We start from the raw sequence: 17,753 nt of genomic DNA, 5'->3' as shown, positions 1-17,753 counted from the left end.
AACAGTACCAGAAATAAAATTTATTTCTTAAAAACATCATACATATGAATTAATGTACAATATGAATTACAGAAAAATCACAATTTTCAGATGCTTTCTGAGCGTCTTGTAAAATGGTGGGCGAGAAAAAGTGCATTTTTGTACATTGGTATCTTCACACCAGGAGGGAGACTAGAAATGAAGGGGGGAAAAGTTCAACTTTATCACAATTTTCTTCATAAAACTTCCCTCGCGTGCGATCTAGGAAAAACAAATTAAAAAATAATTATGATAAATATACTCAAATCAATAACCTACAACATTTATGGCATATAACAATGCAATGGTTATATTTGATGTTTAAAGTTTTATATTTATATACTTTTACTGATTTTTATCAATCATTGCAGGAGAATTTTTCTCTGTAAACTTTTCAGCATTAAAAAACATTTAACTAGTTTATTAACCCAAAATAACACACACACACACACACATATATATAAAGGGAAAATCTTTAGTTTCGATTATTAATGCACTTCCAGAACAATACAAATGCAGATAAAAGAGAAAATAGGATGTTATTTACATAGACTCAATCATAACTTCAATTCTTCATGCCTTTCAGTGATTTTTTAAAAATTAATCAGTAAATAAATCTATAATGGATATTTTTAAAAACAATACAATATATAAACTATACATTTATTTTTATAAAACGTATTGTACAACATATGGGCGCATATCTCAGAATTTTTTTTTTTTTTTACAAGTTTTGCTTAAAACATGTTATTTGTATCATACTTTAAGAGGGAATGGGTGGCAAGATCCTATGCCATGAAAAAAAATCATGATATATATATTAAAATATACTTTAAATGTGACTAGAATATCTAAACCATCTGAAATACATATGCATTTTAATTTAATTTCCAATCAAGTCATTTTTATTACTGATTGCTGTTTTAATTTCAAAAGATCCTTTGTCGAAGAAAGCAAGTTATTATGCTGCTGAAAAATACTGGATTAACTACCAATAATAAAAGTAACATTTATAAAATAATGCATGTCCCTAACTTTTCCAACACTCATACATATATATATTTTTTTCACTTGAATATATTAGCATAAATAGATTTATTAGTATTGCTAGAATATTTTTCAGTTCAAATACATGCAGCTTAATATTAAACATTTTTTTGTTACTTCCTGACAACTGTAACTGAATATTTATTAAAATTCTTTATCTTTAGTAAAAGTTTCTTCTTCTTTTTTTAAATTAATGGCAAAATTTAAGCTGACAGTTGTCTGTGTATTTTTAAACTTTAAAAACAATAAACTTATTCCTTAACGGTATATCATAAAAAACTAAAACATATTGTTTGTTTTTCTAATATATATGCTAAGAACATATTTTTCCTTTTGTCAAAGTGAAACAAAATGAAAATAATTATAAAAATTTTCCTACCAATATTATAACAAACATTTACCACCACATGCTGCTTCAGCAATAAATTCACATAAACTCTGAGTAACAGAAAATATGATATTGTGCAATAATAATTATTCTATTAATTCATTATTATTCAATTAAATTTATGAACGAATTTCAAAAGGGTCAAAAGAAGACTTTTAAAGCCAAATCTGTCCAAATCCTTTAATTTCAGAACCGTATCAGAAAGGAAGGCAATACCTATGCGTTCGGTTCTCTTCCCTCCACAGGTGAAAGGGGCAGAGGAAAGACGAACCCACTCAAGATCACACTCAGGCAGCACCTTAATGGCAAAATCATAAGAACCTAAAAGAAGAATCAGCAATCTTACCTCTCTTATAAAAAAGGCTTTTCAGCACATTGTTTTATCTTTGATTCATTAATTTTGGTATTAGTAAAATATTGTAAATTGTGTTGAACTGATATCAATCAGCTCAAAAATAAAAAATGAAATATATTAAATACATGCATTGTCTATTCAGCTGCTGGCAAAATATAATAAACAACATTTACGACTAATTTTGTCCTTGTGATTCATCAGAAATCATTTATAAGAAATTTATGAAATTTTTGTGAGCTATGAAAGTAAACCATTGATAATATTAGACTTATCAAAAACAAATTATTTTTAATTAATGTGACAACACAATCATTTTGTAAACCTTATTATTCAAACTATCAAATAACACACAGTCTTATACTATGCTGTAACATATCTTTTTGTCCATTGCAATGGAACTCACTTATAGAGCCTAAGTAGTGTATATAATGTGTATTCCAGAACATGAATTGAACCCATTATAATCACTTCAACATTCATTTGATTCAATTTTCATAACTAATCCTACAATTTTGCTGTATTTCTAACAATAATAAGCAAATGCAAATGTATAAAATTTTAACTCCTCCTTAATTTTTTTAATAAATAATTTTGAACTGCTATAAATGCTAACTAGTTTTTAAATAATAAAAACATGCATAATTATATAAGAAAAATTTATGATAAGTAAGATTACTCAGTACATATTATAGCAGTCCCTAGACTTACATGGTGAACTTGGAACTATGTCAAAATAAATGAGTTCATTATACATAATGCAGTTATCTTGGTGATTGAATCTTGAGGTGGGACATTATAATATGCAAGTACCACAACTAAAAAAGTAGCAAAGATCTTGCAATACCTTTGTCATTTGTTTCCAAAAATAAGATCCACATCTGGAGCCCCTTTGGGGTGATGATATTTTTGACGGCGATCACGATTAAGATTCATCACAGATGGTCTTTGTTGAGATGCCAGCATTTCTAAAAAGTAAAATGCAAACTATTTCAGTACCATATTAATATGTTAGTTCAACATGATGCAAATAGTATTGGTATAAATACTATTTAATAGGAAAACACACAGAACTGCAAATTTAACTTCTGCGTAAGTTATGACAAGGATTACTTCTTACCTTGATAATCTTCTTCCTCTTGCCTTTCATTAATATTTAATGTAAGCAACTTCACATGTTGTTTTTCCATTCTTTCCGCCTATTGCAGGAGAAAAAAAGATATCAATACAGTTTAAGTTTAACTAAAAACTTTTAGTATTAAAAATAATTTAGTATTAATAATAATAATTTTCTATGAATTATTTCCTAATTGAATTTCTTCTCTTTTTCACAAAACAAATCATAGCTTAGAATAGAGGTTTCTAAATTTTTCCAAATTGTGACGGTATTTTAATTTTAGATTATAAAAATGTTTCAGAGCTGCTTTACCACCAGAAAGTTTATATTGTAACTGCAAATTAGAAAAGGGTAATTAAATACTAATTAATGACATAGATTTATTCTAAATTGAAATATGCCATGTAATTGTTTAACTGTTTGAAATTAGACTGATTTTTTAAAAACTATTTCTGAAAATGCTAAACAATAATGCAAACAAGAAAACAATGCAATTTTTTTTTGCAATCTTATTTGTGATTCCAAGTTGCCATTTAAGAAGCCCAAATTTAAAACATTTTTAAGGCCCAACTTATTTTTATACACCAAAAACATAATTATTTAATACACAAATAAAAATAACTCAATATACTTGATGATTTTTTCAATCTCAAAAATTGCTTTAATTCTGAAGTAAACAAACAAAAAGAAATCCAATTAAATAATTAATCACACCTGATATTTAAATAATTTCACAAATCAAAATATTTCATTTTTTGACTTTTGATCTGAATTTTTTTTAATTAGTAATAAAAAGACAGTTGTACTATATAAATCAAGATGGAAATAATAATTCTAATCAAGGAACAATCAAATCTTTAGAGAAAGCAATAAATAGTAATTACTACATTTATTTTAATAATATTATAATAGCTGAAATGAATGTAAATTAAGATCTTTAGTGGATTTTGTAATGAAAAATTAATGAAGAATGATCGTTAAATGAAAAAAAATTCAATCAAAACCCTACAGCTTTACAAAAATTACTAATTTCATAGTGTCTAATCCTTAAAGATACAAAAACTCAATGAAAATGAAGTTGATTTAACAAAACAATGCTCACTTCTTCTCTGTCTTTAAGATTCTGGGCCAATTCAGAGGTAACAGGAACCGCCAAATTTTTGAACTGAAAAAAAAAAAAAAAATTAATAAAAATGGCTGTTTTGCATTCAACTATTATATACCATCATTTAATTTAGATTTAAAAGCAAAGTGCAAAAATTAACATTTATGTGCAGAAGCAGCTGTTTCGAAAATACAAATTTAATCCACCTTCCCTATACACTTCTGTTTAAAATGAATTATTTTTATATTTCCTGCAAATCAAAATTTAATGGAAATTTTATTAAAAAGATTATTAATTTCTTACTGTACTTCTGAAGAATTCTTTGAATTTTGGTTTGTACATGCTTAGTTAATAAAGCAGTTATAATTATTGCCAACTTAAAACTAATTTTATTTTTTAGACTCATGTATTATCATAAACAGCAAAGAACGAATAACAATAATTAATAATTGAAATTATTTTTAGCTATTTCTTATTTTTTTGGAAAGATTCTTCACTCTTATGAATCAAATAATTTACAAATAATTTACCAATTTTATTGAATCTTTCTTAAAACTGAGGAATCTTTACAAATTTAACTACAGCTAAAATTCCGAAAGTATTAAAATACATAAAACATTGTAATGAATACTGTAGTAACAATGTGATGAATACTGATCATAAATATAATATGCATAAAAATTTTTTAACTTCCAGCCTGCATCATGGATTAAGCTCCACCATATAATCAGGATGAGTAGACATCCATCTATGTATTAGGTGTTAAAAACTTTGAATGCTTTTCAACTCTCTCCTTTCAATCATAACGAGCACATTCTTTGCACCTGGTTAGGTATAATTTGAAGGTTAGCACTATTGTGTTTAAAATATGTAAATGATTTATTATTATGGTGTTAATCTGGTTTAATCACCAAGGTTGCACATGAAGACAATCTCCACTACCAGCACCATAATATGATTTAAAATACTTTAATAAAATTTAGAAAGTGAGTCAGAATTTTGGACAGAAATATATATATATATATATATTTCCAGTGATGGCATGAAAGCAATGAAAATTTACAAATAATCAAAAAATAATTATGAATCTTCATATCAATTTAAAAATGTTCCGAACTTTAAAATCTACTAACCTGCTGTTTATTACCCTTCCTAGTCATCAATACAAAATTGACTGTAGGTTTTTCTGGTTCTTTTACTTCAGGTGGAGAAGCTGTAGTACAGAAATAAATTTATTTTCAGATGCAATTTTTTTTTTTATTTACATGTATCACTATTATAAAGAAAGTGCATATAATCATATTACATAAAAATGTAAGATAATGATTTTCTCAGTACAAAGAATATGCAGAAGTCTTAAGCACATTAGTTTCCTTTTCATACCACAATAACTTTAATAAAACATTTTTCATATTTCTGTTTCATTTATCAAAATTTCTTGCATTCAAACTATGCATATTTTAGATAAAGAGTGACAAATACAAAGCTTGGTTCCACAGCAATTAAAAAGTATGGATTGATATTTTGGGTAAAACTTAGACAAAATGTATTACTGCATCTAACTTGCTAAATCAACACATTCTTTGGAAAAAATTTACAGTGTCAAGATTGACAAGAAATACATTACAGCATATACAATTTTATATGCAGAAAGTATCTGAATAAAGTTAATGCTAGAATTATGCCATAATAATATATGATATTAATGACTTTTTGTTAGATTTGTAAGAGTGAAAATATTTAAAAAGTTAGTTTAATAAATAGGCTGGTTGTGTTCAGCAAAAAAAAAAAAAAAAAAAGATAAAAGCAAAGGCTTTTGCGGATATTCATAATAAGGGACAGTTTTTATCATCATACATATTAACCATTTGACAATCAATGAAATAATTTAAAGCAGTTAGTAATTCCAACTTTTATAATCCGTAAATATTAAAATATCTTTAACTCTTTAATTACTTTGTTTCTTATAATCAAATATAACACCTATTGTTTCAGGAACGAGCTGATTCAGTTAAGAATTCATAGAATATTTGAAGTGTTTATAAAATATGTGTAATTTTTGCAAAAATTGAATAACTGCCTCTTTAAATCATTAAATTTATAAATTACAGTAGGTGGTAAATTTGATGTTTTATAAACACATGGTTAATAATTAATATTAACAATTAAGAGGTTAATAAGCATCAAAGTGATAGAAAAATATTAATTTTTTTAAATCCTTTTAAATATTTTGGTGTCATGATTGGAAATGATTTATATTCCTTATGATATTTATGGTGATGTAACATGAAGAAATTAAATAATATGACTGAATGATCAACAATGCATTTTCAATTACTCAAAAGGACCAATTTTTTAAAAAGTGAAGAGGGAACACCAGAATTATTAATGAAATAAATTTAAATAACTATTAAACAGAAAATAAGGTTACAACACTTACTTATTGTTGGAGGTACAAATTTGGGTGTCTTTTTAATAGCTGATCCCTTAATATTCATGGGAATCACTATGTCTACCTGGGGTTTCACAGATTCCTGGTTGCGATGCTATAAATAAAATAGAAATATATTCAGATTTTTAAAGTTAATTTGCTTATAAGAGTATTTCAAAATATACTTTGTAAAACATATGAAAGGCTTACAAAAACAATAAAAACCAGATTCAAAATTAATTTTTTTCATTTAGTATAAATGAAACAGTTGAAAAAAATTTATTTAACTACAAATTCCCTTTGAACTTAGCACATTTTGAAACATTTTACAATTATATCACTTATTGTATTATTAAGGAATTCTTAACACATAATTATATTGATATATTCATTTTGTTAATAAAAAATAAACTGATAAAAATTAAGGAGACTTCAAGAATTATTAAGAAAAAAAGCTATCAAACAAACAAATAAAAATCTAAATATCAGTTTATTTTAAAGCTGTTTACCAGTATGCTGTCAGACAACATCTTATCAAAAGCTGCCATGAAATCATCATCTTCAGCACAATGAGCAGCTTGTGCTGAAGATTTCACAACCGGAGCTTCTCCATCATAAACAGGATCATTATCTGCATCACTCAATGATGTGCCCTGCCTCCCTCCTCCTTCTCCATCATCCTGCAAAAAAGACTTTTTAATAAAATTCTAAAAAGATAAAGCTAAAAATTTATCAGAAAAGGGGAGGGGGAGATGTCCCAAAGTAAGATCATAATTAATAATGTCACAAAAAATCAAAGATTAATCAATCACAAAAACTTCAGATATGGATATAATTCTTTCTTGAAAATATAAATATTGTTGGAAAATATAAATATATATATATAAATAATTTCACTTCTAATTCACTAATTTTTATCAACTGAACTTAGTAAAATATAAATTTAAACATACAAATTTGAGTCTTTAAGCTGATCTGCATCTTGTTTGGAAATTATAAAAAGTTTATTTGAAAATAGATGAAGAAATTTTGAACTATGGCCAATTTGATGAAAAAGACATCTAAATCAGTTCTACTATTTCCAAATCTAAATATCACAAATGGTTGAATTTTTCATCCGAACAAAATTATTGTATACCTACAACATTTACACAAGAAATATTACTACTGGGAAAAAAAAAAAAAAAAAAACCCCACTTGTGTTTTGTACAGTGAAAAATTCTGCAGCTCAATAACAAATAAGGAAGCTTTATTCCACATGAAAACATTTATAAAGAGTAAAAGTATAAATAAGAATAGTAGACAGCAACACACTAGCACTATATTATTATTAACTAATTGAAACAGACAAACTGCTCACAAAGAATGCACTAGAGATAAATACTCTAAAGAGAGAGTTTATTCAAATACTCGAATGAACTCAACTACTGATTGATTGACTCTAGTTAGTGCATCTTTACTTCTTAAAGGTCTCATAACAGGGCACTTGAAATTTTAGAATAAATGTTGGAACTCAAGCCCTTATGGAATTATATCCAAGATTCATGAATATTTAAAATTCTCCAATTTTGTCAAATGCTTGCATAGGCCGAGAATCACTGATTCAGCAGACATTACTATATCGGTAAATTTATCGTCCTTACTAGGAGATTTACTACACAAGAAAGGAATATTATAATTTGTAATAACATTCCAATTAGATCAGTGATCGTGAAATCAAGCTAGAATCTTCAAGTCGCGTATACAAAATGAAAATGATTTCCATTTGTATTATTATTACATCTGATTATATTATATTTGGATAAGACTTTTTTTCCCCAGCTAATTATAATGCAGTTTTTTTGCTTAATTAAGTTTCATTCAAGAACAGTTAATGTAAACACACTCTCAGAAAAAATCAAAATAATAATGTCATGGGCATAATGGCTGCAATCATTAATGAATTACAAAAAATGAAGAATAATTGCAAACATGAAAAATGAATTATGTCTTAATGCATAAAACATTTTTATTTTAACTAGCATTTATTTAAAAATTCAGATTAAACTCAATATCAAAAAAGTTTTTTTAAAAAAAGATTAAAGTACTTAATATTATTTCTAAAAAAATCAAAAGGAATTAAGTATTTTAAATAACAATGAAGTAAAACAAAATGCATGCAATTTACAGCAGTTATTACTTCAAATGGCTGACTTTGGCTTCCACTATATCCATCTGTATCTCCTTCTGTCTCCCCATCTTGTATGCTTGCCTCACTTTGAGCATCATCCTCATATTCTTCTTTAAGAGAAATGTACATAATAATAATAATTTATTTCATATAACTATAAATGTAATAAAATTTATGCCATAGAAAGGAATTTGAATATTATAAACTGAAATAAAAAACATAAAATTTTTCTATAACAATACTTTTATGGTTATGACTATACATTAAATCTACATATTAAAAATTCACCCTTTTTGCACATCATTATATTTTGCATTAAAAATTATAAAGAAGTTCAAAAGACAAAGTTTTTTTTAAAAAGCATAATGGCCTTTTAGCATCAAGAGTTTTAATAATTCCCATTTTTTATTCAAATTTTAAAAAATAAATTACATACTTGAAGTCAATCATAATTAGGATTCAGACTTGCATTATTAACACAGTTGATATGGCTTACATTTTACACAGATTAAAAATCACAAATTTATGCAAGTTTTTACTGAGGAAACACTATTTACAAGTCACAATATAATATGTATGAGATGCCAAAATTAAAAAAAAATAACAGACAGTCAGAATTCTAATTTCTTTTCAAAACTGCATTTTTGGATACATAATGATTTATAGTGGCATATTCATGACTTTGTAATGAAAAGATCATGAAAATTAATACAAATATGTAATAGTATAAGTAAGAAAAAAAATCCATTTACCATCTTCTTCCTCAATGGGGCAAAGGCTGTCATCATCACCTATAGGTTGTTGGGATTTCTTTTTATCCACATCCTCATTCACAAGCTCAGGGTACATTTCCACTAAAAAGCAAAATCTGATGATATATAATTTGATAAAGCAAAAACAAGCAATATAAAAATTCTAAATCTTGAATTATATTCAACTGGCTTAATTGGTCTCTCATGTTTGATTACTGTTTTCTGTTTTATTTTATTATAGGTAAAATAGTCTCATTGAAAATATTCGGAAATAATATTACTCAGTCTTAAAAATGAGTGGGTGTTAGAAACAGGATCATAAAAATGGCATAGCACAGAGATGAAACTGCAAATTAAACATTATTAAATATTTTTACATTACTAACATTTCTGACTGAGATCTTGAAGAAAAAAGATCATAAAAAGAAAGTTCCAATTTGAAGAGCAGAAAAGATACTACATTATTATTAAGATTTGAACTAAATTTTATGATACAAAATCCAAAATTTATGGAGAAAAACTTAAAATGTTTATCATAAAAACTTGAAAAATTTACTTTAAAACTCTTATTATCTATCTCATTTCATTTTTTTAATCCATAAATACACAGGTAGCTGAATACTTGAATATTGGATATTGGCATTCTAAATTTAATTAAATTAATATCCAATTTTGAAGCAACACTACAATTATTTGATTATTTACCTCATCATAAATGTTAAAAAGCAACCTTGAAACTACAAAGATTAATTTAATGCACAAAAGACCAATATAAGCAGAAAATTTTCTGTAGAATTGGAGTTTGAAGATGAAGCAAATACTTTCCCATGAGATCAAATACAGCAAATTTTAAAAAGGCAACTTAAAAGCTGAATATCAAAATCAGATATATTGAGGTATAAATTATGGGGGGGGGGGGTCACTTACCATACTTAGGTTTAAGCTCTTCCAGAGCATCCATAACAGCTTTTTCTGCTTCTTCTAAACTCTCATACAGCTTCAACTTTGGCCTGAGATTGGCAATAGTATCTTCTATACTGAATCTCACTTGCACCGGAAAAGGGTAGTCCTCATTATATATATCTGCTGATCGTTTGTGCCAATAATATCTCTGAAAAAAAAAATGTGTAAATAAAAGTTTCTGAAATGTAGATAAAAATCAGAAATGGAACACCATAAAACACAACCATAGTTCATAGATTTTTTTAAGTGAACTCAAATACAAGCGATGATCAATTTACCTTTTATAAAATTAGTACACCAAATTTTGTAAAAACCCTATTGCATACTTTTTTTTGAATACAAAAATTTCATTTATCTTTTGGCCACAAAAGTACAAAAAGTAAGCAATAAAACTGAATCATTTTTATGGTTCTTTTAAGACACAATGACATTAAATGCAAAAATTAATGAAAATTATTAATATAATTAATTTACACATATTTTTTCCTTATAATCTGAAATACTTGTGGAAAATTTTACATCAGTTTACACAGCCCATCATTAATATTAAAAAAAAAAATTGACCCATGATACTTGAATATCCGAGATAAAATTCTTAAAGATATTTTCCTATAAAAACTTCACTCAAGTATCGAAATTCAAAGAAAAAAATGTCGACTTAAATGTATTTAGATTTTTGAAATAATTATTGTTAGTTAAATTTTACATTAACATTATTTAATATTCAATTTTCTCGTTTATTTTCTTATTGATGAGTCTGAGCATCCACACAACTTTTTAAAACTCAGAATTATGAATGTAGAGTTCAAGAAGTTGATATCCGCAAGCAAAATGGAATTTTTCAAAGTTATAATAGATTTTGATGCAAAATTTTGGAATGTGTAATATTCATATTGCATATGAATAGTACACAACAGCACCTGAGGTGTAATAATTATTTTACTAAAATCTCTGAATTCATCATAAAATAAGTAAATGAACCAATATTACCTGAAAGAAAATTAGGAAATAGTCAAGTTTCCTTTTGCTTGAGCCACTGTTGAAATATTGACCACATGTATCTAAGAGAGTAGTCACTAATCGAATACGAAATAAGCAATCAGGTGGATCCAGTTCAGAAAAAGTACCTACCAATAACTTGTAATTAGACAACATATTTATTTAAAGGAATCAAATAATGCACTCTTACATTAAATGGAAAATGTAGTAAGCTAAATATGATAGCCTTAATGTTCTAGAATATGAGAAAAGAGATTTAGAGATGACCAACAGTTAAATCTGTACATTCTTATTTTTCATTATTATTATTATTTTTTTCAAAACTGATAGTTTACATTTTTGAATATGCAATTATTTTTGATGATATAATTCAAAGACAATCAATGAAATTGTAAATAAAAGATTATAAATTTTACTATTATTTCAGAGGCGTATGAGAATTGCATTTGAACCAATAATAGTCATATATACAAAGCAAGATTTCTTTTTTACAGTCCACAACAACTTTTAATCACTCATCACAATAACCAAAGTATATTTTAATACATTAATGATGGCCCTTAAACTAAAGTACTGAGCAATATATATATATATATATATATATATATATATATATATATATATATATATATATATATATATATATATATATATATATATATATTCAAAAACCAACAATACATACATTATCTAAAAACTACAAGCTTCATAATGTTCACTAGAAGAAATATTATAAAAGATATTTCTTATATTCACTTAAGGATTCAAAATTATAAAATTTAATTGCTTTTAATTACATTCAATAAATTCTAACTTAAGTAATAAAAAAGTTATAATGAAGAAAATATCTTATGATCTAATATATAATTTTTCTTCTTACCATCATAATTCACACCATAAAGAATAAACATGTAAAGGACTCGGAAAATGACAGTAGATTCTACCATACGATAGTTATACAGCTCTCCAAGATATCGAACCATTGCAATACGCCGTTGATTATATTTGGGATGATTAATCTAGAATTATAATAAATAAATAAAACTCATATTTTTTTTAAAAAAATTAAAAATATATCAATACATTAAATAAAAATCTGCTTCATTTTATACATAACATCAAACCACAATTTCATTCATTTTCTGTAAATCAAGAGAATGTCAATCAATAATTTTATTTAGAATTTGATTTTACAAGACACAGATTCTCCTTCCTGTGGAAATTAAGACACATTTAGATAAATAAAATGTTTAATAAAAAGGATAATTCTATAAGAATGAGGAAAGAGTACATTAAATAGCAAAATAAAACACCCTCTAAAAAATAATTATATTAATAAATCTCATGCAAATAAAAGAATTTTAAACTGTTTACTAAAATTGAATGCAATTATACAGCCCCCCTTCCAATGGTCTGTAAAAAATAGAAGATAAAGTTCTTTAGATCTAAAATATATGCCAGATATTCAACAGAAACCTACCTCCAAGCCAAATCTGATATCTTCCAAAACACCATCCACTACTTGAGATCCAACATTTTCCTAAAATAAAAATTAATAAATTACAAAATTCTTATTGTAAAATATCAATTTTCTGTTTTTTCTTGCCAACATTTTAATTTAGCAATATTTTGCTAGTTTAAATTTTCTGCCATCTTCGATTATTAGAAAAAAAAAAAAATAATAAACTCAATAGAAATAGCTTGCTTGCGCCGACAAAAACTATTAAATCTATAAAAATTTTACCACCTTAGTACTACCTTAAAAGCAAATTAAACAAATCTTTACATTACAAATTCAAAATTTAAATCATAGCCTACAATCTTCCCTAAATTTTCAATATATAACTAATAAAACAATGGTAGAATTTATGACACAAAGGCATTTCTTATTACAAGATAATGGGCAAAGTTATTTAAAAATTAAAAGCATGTTTAGTAGACAGTTTGGTAGAGTTCTATAATATTAATAAATCAGAAAGTTACAATCAAAGAATAGTATTATCTTTGAAAGATAATACTATTCTTTGATTGTAACTTTACACAGATACAGTGAGATGATAAATGAATATTTTCTCTTAATGCAAGATAATGCATAAAACTGAAGTTATTATTATTTTCATCTTTCAATTTACTTTTTTCACCTTTTTAAATGCATATTATCTCACTCAATAAATAATTTTAAGCAAATGGATACTTAATAGTCTATCAAAGTAATTACCTCCCATAAGAATAATTATATAATAGAGTACATTAAAGCAACCTCATCATCAGATGGCAAATATAACTGTCCATGCACTTCTTATTTACATCAACTGTGCTTCGACATAAAGATGGATTTGCGAAAAAAAAAAAAAAAAAACCTTAAGGAATGTTCTATTTTTAAGAACTGCTTTACTGTTGTGAATTTACAATAAAAAAAGTAGCTATCATTTGGGGGGGGGGGCACCTTTTACAAAAATACAGAATGTGACAAGAAGAATTTAAGCCAATATCACATTAACTATATGCTTCTAGGCATAAAAGTTTTTATCCATATTTTTAGTGCGCATAATAAATAATTTGATTAATGATTTTATTGAAATAAACTAAAGAACTGTAAAATAACAAAGCAAATAAAAAGATATTAAAATATAAAGTAATAAAAGTTTAAATAATAATGGAAATGAAAAAAAAAATTTTTTAATTTAATGCAAGAATTACTATTATATTACAATATAAAACAATAAATAGACAATTATTTTAAACAGTAAAATAATTGTATTCTAATTTATGAGCAATATATGTAAGATGTTCAAAGAATTCCTGTCTAAATAGGCAAGATGGATTTTATATGAGTTAACTTCATCTATTTGTTAAATACAAAATAAAGCACCTGATAGGCTACTAGTCCAGCTAACAGGTTGGCGAGACATCGGATGTTGAAATACTTGACATTCCATACAGCAATGAGGCACTTAGTGATATAAGCAGCTGTATCTTCATCCTCCCAATGCAGCTTGCGCATCTGACGGAGAACACGAGCTGATGAAGATTGCTTCTCAGAAGTCTGTGAATAATAATAAAAAAAATTAAATAGAAATATCTAATATAAACAATGAGTGAATATTTTAGCATACATTCTGCTAGAGAAAAATAAAATAGATGAAAACATAAATGAGTTTCAAGTACATTTAAACAAAGTTATTTTTCTATGAAGTAATATTAAAATGTCAAGTTTTTATGCAACACAAATTAATTCTATTCAAATATTTGGATAAAAACACTACTTTTGTAATGTCTCAATATTATAAATTCTTTATTAGTACATACTGAAGTTAAAAATCACAATCATCTCATTATCAATAAATCAAAGTCTACATGCATTATTAAACATTTTAGATTTATTTTTGTAAATTACCCAAGCTTTAAAAAATTGTTTCATTATATTTAACAAATAGAAGTGCACACCTTGTCATTGATGGTTTTGGCAAGATCCTGATAAAGTAGTTTCCGTATATACTCATGCATAGGAGGACGTTCTACCTTCACAGTCTACAAGCAGAAAAATTAAAAGTTAAGAATATAAATAAATGAAAACTTAAAGCACACACTTCATCAAGAATACTAAAAAACTTACAGGTGCAACTTCTGGAGGATTACAATAGTAGAATGCATTTTCTATCATAGTAGTATAACGGCTGTCAATAGAAAGAACAGCTTTCTTGCGCATCATTTGTTCCTAAAATAAATAATAGAAATTTTTTTAATCTGAGAAAGCTTTTATAAATATTACAATTACTATCAACCTTGAAATTAGATGAAAAAGCCAGTAAAATATTTTTAGGTGCTAAGAAAAAGTTCAAAAATCTTACATTTTATTATCTTTTATTTACAACTAAATCAAAAATAAACTCAACCATCTTTGTTTATGAAATGATTAATCAAATTGCATTAGTTGAAGATTAAACAAACTCTGTAAAACATTCCTTTAGCAACAACCAATAGGAAAAAAAAAAAAAAAAAAAAAAAAAAAAAAAGATTTGTAAACAGCCTAATTTTTATACATTATGACAACTATTTAAAAAATTGATTAAATAATTTTGTTTTCAAAAATTTAACTATACACAAGATATACATATAATTAATATGCAACTTAGAATTATGAATCAAGATTAACAGAACTGAAAATTAAAGAATTCAAATTTCATAAATTCAAATAAAATAGAGAATAATTCGTCGGTTTTTTCCGCACTTAAAATTACGCTTATTAGAAGATGAAAGTCTTAATACATTAAAAAGTAAATTATATTAAAAGCTAATTAAGATCTTATGCTATTAGAAGGTTTTAAATTTGGACCATTTCATTTTACCATTTGCTCCTTCTTCTCTAAGACATTTAAAATAAAAATAACATGTATTACCAAATTCTGACAACTTACCAGAAGTACCTTTATCCTTTGATGGGAATCAGGAGCCTGGAAAAGAAAGCGACCACATGTCTCCAGCAGGTTGCATGCCATTTCCACATGATGATGAATGAAATCACACAGGAGCAACTATAAAGTAAAAACAATTCATGAATAATTAAATATGTAGAAGCATATTTAATTATTTATATTTATCAATTTATTATTCATATTTATTTACTTATTATTTATTATATTTCATAAGAACATTTAAATTGATTAGTAGGGGGAAAATGTAGCATTTGAAATGTTTTCAAAATAATCATCATCCATTTGAAGTAGGATTCATTTTATCCCCTCCCCAAGCACAAAATTGTGGATGTTGGATAAGATTATAAATGTCTTACATTGAATTGGCAAACCATAGTTATAAAATATATAATACAGACATTTGAAATTAATCTAGCATTTTTACAAAATATATCATGCAAATATCTATTTTGTAAATTTATTCTTGCCCATATGCAAATGTTTATTTTGGACACCTTGGAGATTTGTCACAATCGCAAAAGTTAAAAAGCTTTTGATGATTACAATATTTTCTTCAACCTTCATATATGAGAAAGTAAAAAAGGGTTTTAAATAGATTTACCGGCTCTCCACTTTTCTTCTTTGTTTTTTTCAACAAACATATGAGGGGGGGGGATATAATACTAAAACTATGGAATAATTTAAGATTCCCAAATGGATATCACAACTAGCATTACTCAACAAATTAGCTTTGCTCTTTTTTTTTTTTTTTTTTTTATTAACTATTAAGGTTTTCCTTTTTTGCCTATAATGGAAAAACTGCTCGAATTATGAGGAAAACAATACTGCTTTCATTCTACTCTCCAAACTTCCTCTATAAACCTCGTCTTTTATAAAATTACACCTTTGTAATCTTTAAATATTCAACCCTATCATGAGGACATAACTAAATACCAAACAAGTAACACAATTGCAACAATACTTCTCAAAATGCCAATTTTGAATTTATGAGTCATAGGCATCCAGATATGATTAAAATATTTATATTTTGTATCATTCTTTTTATAAAAATGAAATACAAAGATCTGTATAATAATAAATAAATAGACAATCAATGCATCAAAAAATGATTTGGCATTCCTGCTTTCTATTCTGGGGTAGAGAGAAAAATTGAGCAAGTAAAATCAGAATTGAGGAATCTTGATTGCTCATTTTACCTTACTTAACTTCACCTACCTATGCGGCAGTTACACATCTGAAAGTTAACATTCTAACAATATATTAAAAGTATCAAAATAAGTCCACTCACTTTTAAACAATACAAAGCTTCTGTCTTAGGAAAAACTTTGAATTTCACCAATTCCCCTACAATGGAAATTTCATTTGAATTAAGATATCTCAAAATAATTGTATTTTATATGCACAATAATTTTTGCAATAATACAAATCTAATTTACAATTAAAAGTAGTCACTTACCAATGAATCGAACTGTTTTAACTTTGGATTCAATATTAATTTGATCTTTTTTCTTGATCTAAGGAAAAAAGTACAAAATGAATTAAAAATGATTAGAAAGATTAAAAAACAGATTCAAGAAAATACCTTTAATAACAAAATGTGTTTATTTTTAAAAAAAACTTTGATTAAAAAAATATCCAATAAAACGAATGAGACTTGAGTCCAATATTTGATAAATTCATTAATTTAATAGATAGTTTAATTATAATTGTGTATATTTATCATAATATTAATTATGCTTAACTTATAATAAAATAGTATAATCAAAACTTAAATATATGCTACTTTATTCAAATTACTTCATTATAGAAAAAACAATTTTAAAATCTTCTTTTGGTTTTTAATCAATATGCATTATCTTATTAAATTATTTCCTGTTAATGCATGGAATACACTAACTTATTTTAATTCAATGAAACAGCAAAATAAAAAATAAAAAAATAGCTTAACATAATTATATACAGTACTAGGATTTAA

The 17,753-nt window shown here is 25.7% G+C and overlaps 1 protein-coding gene across 2 annotated transcripts in view; it reads right to left on the bottom strand.

Annotated features, from left to right (window-relative positions):
* LOC129975670 (regulator of nonsense transcripts 2-like) overlaps nt 1-17,753 on the bottom strand; it is a 30,157-nt gene continuing 12,404 nt past the window's right edge. The window contains exons 14-33 of one of the 2 annotated variants that reach the window (XM_056088788.1): nt 17,235-17,292; nt 17,067-17,122; nt 15,761-15,877; nt 14,959-15,060; nt 14,790-14,873; nt 14,215-14,388; nt 12,823-12,882; nt 12,223-12,361; nt 11,334-11,470; nt 10,308-10,491; nt 9,381-9,482; nt 8,638-8,738; nt 6,968-7,138; nt 6,468-6,573; nt 5,161-5,240; nt 4,025-4,087; nt 2,926-3,004; nt 2,653-2,773; nt 1,670-1,774; nt 1-240 (exon numbers count right to left, since the gene is read on the bottom strand). In XM_056088788.1, the coding sequence (XP_055944763.1) occupies nt 2,658-2,773; nt 2,926-3,004; nt 4,025-4,087; nt 5,161-5,240; nt 6,468-6,573; nt 6,968-7,138; nt 8,638-8,738; nt 9,381-9,482; nt 10,308-10,491; nt 11,334-11,470; nt 12,223-12,361; nt 12,823-12,882; nt 14,215-14,388; nt 14,790-14,873; nt 14,959-15,060; nt 15,761-15,877; nt 17,067-17,122; nt 17,235-17,292 (1,929 nt within the window). In that variant the 3' untranslated portion in view covers nt 1-240; nt 1,670-1,774; nt 2,653-2,657. The remainder of the gene's footprint in view (nt 241-1,669; nt 1,775-2,652; nt 2,774-2,925; nt 3,005-4,024; nt 4,088-5,160; nt 5,241-6,467; nt 6,574-6,967; nt 7,139-8,637; nt 8,739-9,380; nt 9,483-10,307; nt 10,492-11,333; nt 11,471-12,222; nt 12,362-12,822; nt 12,883-14,214; nt 14,389-14,789; nt 14,874-14,958; nt 15,061-15,760; nt 15,878-17,066; nt 17,123-17,234; nt 17,293-17,753) is intronic. The other variant, XM_056088789.1, reaches the window with a different exon arrangement.

Source organism: Argiope bruennichi, chromosome 7 (assembly GCF_947563725.1).
Source record: "Argiope bruennichi chromosome 7, qqArgBrue1.1, whole genome shotgun sequence".
In the NCBI taxonomy this organism is placed as follows: Eukaryota; Metazoa; Arthropoda; class Arachnida; order Araneae; family Araneidae; genus Argiope; species Argiope bruennichi.
The sequence above is the reverse complement of the archived record's forward strand: the minus strand, read 5'-3'. Positions and strand labels throughout refer to the sequence as shown.